Genomic DNA, 9182 nt, shown 5'->3' with positions numbered 1-9182 from the left:
TGCCTGTGGGGGCAGTGTTATGATCTGGGTTGCCTGAAGAGGCAGTGTTATGATCTGGAGTGCCTGTTGGGGCAATGTTATGATCTGGGGTGCCTGTGGGGGTAGTGTTATGATCCCGGGGCAATGTTATGATCTGGAGTGCCTGTGGGGGCAGTGTTATGATCTGGAGTGCCTGAGGAGGCAGTGTTATGATCTGGAGTGCCTGTGGGGGTAGTGTTATGATCTGGAGTGCCTGTTGGGGCAGTGTTATGATCTGGGGTACCTGAGGGGGCAATGTTATGATCTGGGGTGCCTGTGGGGGTAGTGTTATGATCCAGGGGAGCCTGTGGGGGCAATGTTATGATCTGGAGTGCCTGTGAGGGCAGTGTTTTGATTTAGGGTGCCTGTTGGGGCAGTGTTCTTATCCCGGAGGCGGGGGCCTGTGAGGGAATTTTGAGGATCCAGGGTGCCTGTGGGGGCAATGTTATGATCTGGGGAGCTTGTACAATGTTATGATCCGGGGGGCCAGTGTTATGATCTGGATGCCTGTGGGGGCAATGTTATGATCCCGGGGGCCAGTGGGGGCAATGTTATGATCTGGGGTTGCTTCAGTTGGTCAGGTATAGGTTTAGCAGCATTATGTGCCCAACAAATGAGGTCAGCTGACTACTTGTATATACAGAATGAACTAAAGTCAGTCCAATAAAGTATTAGTGTGACTTTTTTGGCCAGGCAGTGTATTTGCTTCTCTCTTGTCTAATGATTGTTATCCATTCTTGCCATCCAGGCCCCATATTTCCATCTCTCATATCCTTACCTTGCAGAGCTCCAGTTATCGCCAGATAGGTGACATTGAAGAGCAGACCCAGCACTCCAGCCACAAAGATGAGAGCTGGGCGATGGGAGTGATGAGGATGTACCAGATGTCCCAGGGAACCTAGAGTAAGAGCCAGACACAAGGAGGAGAGTAGGAGAGGGGACAGAAGGGAGAAGAGCGTGGGAAGACGGGCCTTTACATGGGGGGACAAGGATTTTGAGTAAGAAAGGATGATGTTTGGACAAAGAGCAATTATAAGTGAGAGCGTATGTGCCGAGTCGGCGAGAGTCAGCAGTGAATCTGATAGTCTACTTAGTACAATCTGGGTGAGGAACACAGCAAAAGCGAGTATGATAAGTAGAATATGAGACACCATTATGACAGCCTATAGGAAAAGCAGAAGAAAGATATAGACAAGAAGATAACAAGTTATAAAGTGTTGATGTATATAACTTTACTGACATGTGAAAAAAAATGTTTTGTGTACATAGTTGGTACATAGGTATGTACATGAGGGCAGCTGCACTTGCTGTGCCCCCTGATTAGTCGTGCTGCACAATGGTTGGACTTGACTGGTTGCCTCTCTCTATGCAAGACTATTGTGATTGGACTACTTAAAGGGATATTTTTTTATAAAGCAGTGAATCTGACATTCACTGCAACATTCTCCAGTGGAGAATCTTTCAAGTAAAATGTGTTTTAGTGGCAAAAAATGTTTTTCAACCAAGGAATGTTTTGGTGAATGTCAGATTTACTTCTTTATAATCCCAAAGTGTATGCCCTTACTTTTTTTGGCTTTGTATAGAGCGGGGAAGGGTTAAAAAACATAAATGGTTATTTTTGCTGTTTGCACCCCACTAAGGAGATTTCTCTTCAATTCCTGTTTGAAAGCCAAAACAAGAAATATTAGAATAAAAATATCTCACCATAGTGAACAAAACTTTTTTTCCGAAAGAGATGACCCCCAGAGTGTCCCTATTGGACATAAAATAATGGAATTTCACTTTCTTACTTTCCAGCTTAATGACAATTTTTGTAATCGGGACATACAAAGGAGGTGAATCTCCCCAGCAGAGACAGCAGCCAGGTAGAATATATCCAAATCCATATACAACATTCAAATAACAAAAGTGACTGCACACAAGTACAATGCTCTTAGGTCAGATAGTAAACAAAAAAGATCAAATTATTTGAGGACAACTTACAAAAATAAAATCATTAACCTTTCAATGATAGAGCAGAGAAGGATCAGAAACTCCGCCAGGTGTTTATTTCCCTTTATGATTAACCCTCTATGCCCTGGTGACTATTTTGTCAATAGTACAAAGTAAAGTGTTAGCGTAGTCACAGGAACAGGAGGAAGAAACATTCCAACGTTCCTGTGAAAACTTTCTAAGAAAAGTTGTACAGGTTTGCTCTCACTTCTTGTGGCTTCTCCAGGATAAAAAGTGAAGGGAAATATTATTAATAATATTAACAGGATTTATATAGCGCCAGGATATTTCGCAGCGCTGTACAATAAATAGGGAATCTCCCCAACAGGCAGCAAATATTTAACTCTTTTCTACTCTCTGCAAAGCCTTAGCATATTAACCATTAATTGTTTAATGGAAAGAAAAGTTTGCCAGGCATGCATGATGCAATTTTCTTTCTATTATTTCCAGCAATATAAGAATGTTTAAATTGACCCTTGCAATTGACTACAAGTATGCAATGTAATTGTCTAATAATTCATCTGAAGCATAACAAAATATTTAAGATTTGACCTTAACACCAATTGCCAAAAACCCACCCTGCCCCATACATTTTCAACATTCTGATGGAATGAATAGATGTGTTTTGATTATTTTTTATTTTTTTCTGTCTGATTAAAATATAGATATGGATGCATCAGTATTCTATAGCAATATGGCATTCCAGGTTCTTTATTTGGAGGAGGTGGCTGAATACACACAGCTGATCCAAGTGACTCTGTTCCCTCTGCCTGGAAAGTTTCCTGCTCTCTCTCCATCTCCACAACATGCTCATTGGTAATCTGTCCCTGATTCTCATCTACACTCTGCTCCATTCTCACTTTTTTCTTCTTACCTTGTCTGTGCTCTGCCAGGCTCTGCTTGTCTCCTGGATCTGTGGTCCCCCCCTCCTTCCTCTACATAGATCATGTGCTGATCACACTCCCCCCTTGCTATGTTCCAGGGTCATTGTCAGCTGCCCTCCTACAAACCCTTGTGGGGCTCCAGTTCCTCCACCCTGACTTTCTGCAGCCTTTTTTCCCAGATCCAGAGTCCATTTCTCCATCAGATGATCAGAAATAGCCCTCCATGTCCTCACTCCCCACCCCAGGCATCAGCTCCCTTCTTGCACCAGCTCAGCTGACACTTTCCTGCAACAAAGGCTCTTTATGTGCAATAATGACAGAGCAGACTATGCAAGGAGCTGCCTGGAGAGCACATTGAACCCAGTTAACAAGCAATAAAATCCCTCAATATTGCATGTCTAGATTACACAAAAATCAGCCATTGGCTTTAAGTGTTCACCTTGTTCCAAGTCCAGGAATTTCTTCCTGTCAGCAGTCTTTACAATTGCCAGTGTGAATATGTGAATCCTGCAAAGAAGGAATGTGATTTTTTTTTACACTGGAACTGAACACAGCTGACCCCTATTTCTTGCTCCCATTCAGAAGACCTGGCACACTAGCGCCCCCTCTACATTCTGTGCCAGTCCATGGTAAACAATTTGAAACACGTTTCCATGGAGATTTGTTGTGTGGTGAAAACTTTTCCCAAGTTCTTAAGCTGAGAAAAGAATAGAGCAAGATTCAGGAGCCGCTCATGGAAGCCTGTAAGCCAAATCCTTAAATCTTTTTTTAAAGGATTCCCGCCAGAAATATCAGTTTAAATTGTGAAAAGATTGTGTAAAATTTTTAAAATGTATTTTTTTTAAAAAACTTGAGAGCCACCATTGCTGGTTTCTTTTTGAAAATACAATTTTTCTGATGACCGCTGACTTGATCTCTTTCATAACTAGGGGGGTAGCACACGTAGTAAAGTCAGGACTCCTAATCTTCATAGTTGTCCTGGCCTGGTGTCCAATAAAATGTCCCATAAGTATGACAGCCAGGCAACCAGTATTTTCAGAAATATAAAACATCCATATGGCTCCCAGTACAGAATGACTTTACATGTGATTGTTCTAAGTCGGTGAAAGTTCCCAGGGAACTTATGTATGTATATCTACATTTATTATAATAAAATAATTGAGGACATAAATGTATTGAAAAGTAATTTACAAGACTAGAGGTCTTCACCTTATATTTACCCATTTTTAGCTATTTTAATTGATATTACACAATGTACACTTGCAGCCTCCCCTGCCTAAGCTGTCAGTGCACCTTTGGTTGTTGGCTTTAGTTGTTACAGTTCCTTGCACAGGCAAACAAGTACAAATACAATAAAAAAAGGTACCGGTAAATGAGAGTGCACAAAAAATTAATACAAATTCTGTATCATTTTAAAATTGCCTAATATCCTCCCTCCAATCTAATACAAGCCATCAAATCTGTGTCTATATCAGTATTATATTTCATTGTAGCTGGGCAGCAAGAAAAGGTCATTTATGATGCAAATATCATTTAAAGTACATATCAGGCTAGTCATTGTGAGCTGTACTAGTGCCAAATAACACCAATAAAGAGAGGGGCAAGGGCTGGACAGAACTTCATTTAATATGTTGGATACAACATATATTACCCCATGTTGGATACAGGCTATGTAGGCTTTTCATGCTATGGACTGATAATTTCTCCAAAGCAAGGCAACAAAAACAAGGGGCAGGAAGACTTAGCTAGTTACTAGCAACTGCTATGTCATACCTTGAGTTCTCCTCCAACCCTTTATTTTCTTTACCCCTACACCTGGGTAAAATGATGCAGCTTTAGAATATCCTACTGCAGGCTCCACTGTACTGGGAAGTAGAATCATTTTGTCCATGCAAAGGCATTTTTCTATAACCTGAGTATAGAAAGAATTAATATGCCCCTTACTGGGAGATTATAAGGATATTTAACACCCAGCAGAGCTCCAAGGTGATTACTGCCTCAGCAACTTCTAAAGATTACATAAAATACAACTGTACATTTTCTTGTTAAACCAGAACTAAAGTCTAGTTTAGGAAAATTGGGAGCAGGTAGAGCAGGGGGTGTCAAACTCGGGCCCAGGGGCCAAATCTGGCCCCCAACGGCCCTTTATTTTTGGCCCCAAAGGAATCCTAAATATGAACTGCAGCTGGCCCGCAGCTGCATTGCAATAGCGCCGCATCACTTGTATCTATAGACCAGCGGGCTCTCTGCCTATGTGTGGCCCCCGCATTTGACTGTTTTATCGACGCAAATAATGCTGGGAATTTTAGTAGCGGTGCTATTTCAATGAAGAGGGCCACTCAATAAGATTTAGCTCTGCATCGGCCCCTCAGCTGTACTTTTCTTTACTACTGCAAGGCATGGACTTGAATGGTTGGTTTTTCATAGAAGAATATTGTTATTATTGTTAGCCTGTGCAAAAAGGTTACTATTGAAATTTACCTCAGAAGACTACAAATAGAGAAAGAGGCATAAGATTTTTTCTTAAAATAAAAAAATTATATATTCTTTCTCTATTATAGGCTTGTTCAAGATTGAATGTGAAGCAAAACCTCTTTGTTTCCATATGAAAGGGATTTATATCTAATGAGAAGGAAAATTTTTCTTAATTTTTTCAAAAAATTACAAGGTTTTTAATTTTGTCAAGTTTTTAATTTTGGCCCTCTGTATTTGAGTTTGAAACCCCTGAGGTAGAGTTTTGTGGCAGATGAGACTTTGTATGTTCCTCTTCCCCTGTGTGCTATCAATTTTTATCAGCTATATATGTCTGCTGCAGAAAGAAGAGCCAGAGTCGGTCCGGACCACCTCTGGCTCTTCTTCCTGCAGTTTTATAATCTCTGACCAACCAATGGAAAAGACTGGTTGAAGACCTGAAATAACACTGAGGGGAAGACTAAAGCCACAATGGGGAGTTCAGGCTATGTATCAATGGAGAAGTGTGAATGGAACGCTTGGAAATTTCAGTTGGTTGAAGAACACAGATCATTTTATTACTGTATGACATAGAATACAACGAACGTATTTGAGGCACTGCGACTCCCCAATCTTCATAACCTAATTGTACGGGCATACCGGCTAGGTGGTTAATAAACAGGATTTATATATCGGCAACATTTTACACAGCGCTGTAGATTAAATAGGGGTTGCAAATGACAGATACAGACAGTGACAAAGGAGGAGGAGAGGATCTTTCCCCGAAGAGCTTACAATCTTAGTCTAAAAAGTCTTCATCCTTTCTCAGTTTTAGCCCTGATGAAGTGGAAGTCACTATTACCCATTGGTAATGTTTTATATCATACAGTCATGGAGGTCTATTTATAGAGCAGTGATTCTGACACTGAAACATTCCCTGGTGAGGAATCAGTTACTGCTATTGAAACACACAGACATGAAAAATTCTCCATCAGACAATGTTTCAGTGAATGTTAGTTTCACTGCTTTATAAACAAACCCCCATAGAGTGATAATTGTCCTTCGAGTGACAATAGTTTCCAAGGCTTTTTATCTAAGCACAGCAATCTCCACTTACCTCACAATCTTCAAATCCCAATCCAGGAACCCTCAACTAGTTGAGCTGCTACAGATTACCATCAAGATCTAATGCTAGCTGATATACATGCTACAAGGTGTGCCATGATGTGCAAAAAGTCTGTGCACGCTTGGACAATGTCAATAGCTCCGTGCACTTGTGGTGGCACACATCAACACCCTATATATATAAAACTGTGTTAGATTGATAACATTATGCAATGAAAATGCAACCTGACTGCTGACATTCCCTCTCTTGGTCTAGGCTCTGGCTTGCACCCATTTAGGGTGAAACCAATATAAAGAAACATTTTTGGTACTATACTGACAATAACAAAAAATAATTCAAAGATAGAACATGATGTACTAATTTATAAGCAATTTTATTGTCACCTAATTTTTCTTTACACAACAGACATAAGTAAAGAACAGAGTTTTTTCCCCAGAGCAGCAAGCATGTAAACATTTCTCATAGAATTGAGTATTCTATTCGTCGTTGTCACCGATGAGGTGTTGTGGGTTGCTCTCATCAGCAGAAATATTCTCCACAATTCTCCTGGAGACAGCTGATGGTGTTTCACCACTTGATCAAAAAAAAAACTTCTGCAGCTTCTGTAACGACTACTGGTAGGAGCAGCTGCGATGCAACTATTAGCTGATCAAATTCCTCGCAGCAGTTTTACAGATACCACGTAGCTTTTTAATTGGTATGTGTTGTTTTATTATTTTACTGCAACGTCAACATTAACATCTGTAGGGACCAGCATAGATATGGTTTGGGTCACAAAATTGGGTCTGCAAGTTTAGGAGATTAATAAGAAGCTTTATATGCCCATGAAAAACCTGGAAACATGGGTCCTAATGCTATGCACCGGCGGGCGTATATTTGAACAACCACCGCATATTCAGGGTACCGGTTTTGTGGTTGATACTACAGTGGCTGATCACACAATCACTTTTGATCTTTAATTTATTGGACAGTGTTGTTTTTAAAAGAAAGTGTCTACAGAGATACTAGGCATACCCATCATGCATATTGATAATATTGACTATAAATGACCTAACAAGGCCTTCTGATGGCAGCCCCTATATCTGCTAGCATTGTGTTGGTGCTTGAAGTGGAAATGACAATTGTGTATGTGATGGTTGTTGCATTGCTGCTGGATCAGATTGGTATTGATAATGGTTTTGAAGGTTTGTATTTAATGAGTTTCAGTTTCAATTCAGTCTGCTTTCATGGAAGAGATTGTTCCACAGGGGAAGCTCCTTTGTAACTTCAGGTAAGTTAAGGGATACAAGCTATTCCAAAAGTGTATTTTTCCTTTTTAAATTATCCCAAAACTATGTTTTATATTTAGGAATCAGCTGCTGCAACATGTAAATGTATACATGATCATCATCTTCTGCATTACTGCTTCAACAGTACCTATATTCACACACCAGCAACTGATTCATTTGGCAGTGCCCTGGCTGGTTGCCTGCAAACAATGCATTGGATAGATTTATTAATAACCCCTCTGTTTGCTCTATATTTTTATTTCTGCTATTATCCAGGGTTGGTATCCACCCGTCTAAGGAAATATTATATACATTACAACTATTAGGTGACAAAACCACTACCCATCCCCCCTTTCTGTTTGATATTGCTCCTTTACCTTCACTCATCAATAATTGGGTGAATCCACTAGGAATTCCAGTTCATGTGATGAAAAAAAAGCAGTCTATGAGCTTTATGAGCCACTTACCTGGCTTGCCCATTAGTATTATTGGATATCAAAAGGGTCCCATTTACAAACTTTCACCCAATTATTTTTACCGAATAAAGTGTTAGCCAGAAAGGTCCAGCATATCTTAGCGCATTCCTGATGTGTTAAAATATAGAACCAAAGCTTCTATTGCAGTCATTGTATTAGGTTTGTTTAAATGTTTACCTTCTCTTTCAACGAATGCCTTTTTTTTTGTCCTTTGGCGCTTTATTCAGCTGCTGGGAGTTAAAGAAGTAAGCTCTGAGTTTTTATTTGGAGCTTACTAATGGCTGAAGTCTATTTCTCAACTCCATGTAACAGTGCTGGGTCAATTACAAAGCACCAGCACTATCCCATATGTGAAAAGGAGTAAATCACATTCTATTTAAGCCGAAGTAAAGGATATTCCATCCATTCCAATGACTTAAAATAAAAAGGAAGCCCAAAACAAAAACAAAAAAAAAGTAAGAAACCCACATATGCAGACTAATACACAACCATTTTAAAGTGGCCCTATTAGAAGAGGTCACACAAAGGGTGGAAGGAGCCCTGTGTGCACTGTACAGCTGATAGAGAAGTGGAATCTTGCACATCCTTCCAATGCAATCCCCGCCACAAAAGTTCCATCTATGATATTAAAACCAAAGAGAAAAAAATTGGTACTTCAACTACTTATTCTGTCAGAACCATCAATATTATAAGGAAAAACCGACATACTCAACACCAAAAAAATGTTTACACATATGTAATGTGCTCACAAACTAAATGTATTAAAATATTTTTTTTAAGGCATTGCGGCTAAGAGATTTGTAGCAATCTGGGTCTGAGGTTTGAATCTCAGCCAGGACACAATCTGCATAGCGTTTGCGTTTGTATGGGTTTCCTCATTCCAAAAACATGCAGTTTATTGGCATCCCTCTTAAAATTGACCTTAGATTGTGGTAATGACATATGACTATGGTAGGGACATTAGATT

General features: G+C 39.9%; 1 protein-coding gene across 2 annotated transcripts in view; it reads right to left on the bottom strand.

Moving 5' to 3' along the window:
* Positions 1 to 3183, bottom strand: part of LOC140344554 (uncharacterized) — a 6189-nt gene extending 3006 nt beyond the window's left edge. The window contains exons 1-2 of one of the 2 annotated variants that reach the window (XM_072431782.1): positions 2885 to 3183; positions 797 to 1181 (exon numbers count right to left, since the gene is read on the bottom strand). In XM_072431782.1, coding sequence (XP_072287883.1) covers positions 797 to 1172 — 376 coding nt within the window. In that variant the 5' untranslated portion in view covers positions 1173 to 1181; positions 2885 to 3183. Of the gene's footprint in view, positions 1 to 796; positions 2619 to 2884 lie in introns of those variants that run through there. The other variant, XM_072431783.1, reaches the window with a different exon arrangement.
* Between the last annotated feature and the right edge of the window lie 5999 nt (positions 3184 to 9182).

This window comes from Pyxicephalus adspersus, chromosome Z, assembly GCF_032062135.1.
Source record: "Pyxicephalus adspersus chromosome Z, UCB_Pads_2.0, whole genome shotgun sequence".
Taxonomy (NCBI): domain Eukaryota; kingdom Metazoa; phylum Chordata; class Amphibia; order Anura; family Pyxicephalidae; genus Pyxicephalus; species Pyxicephalus adspersus.
Note: the sequence above shows the minus strand (reverse complement) of the source record. Positions and strands in the feature narration are given on the sequence as shown.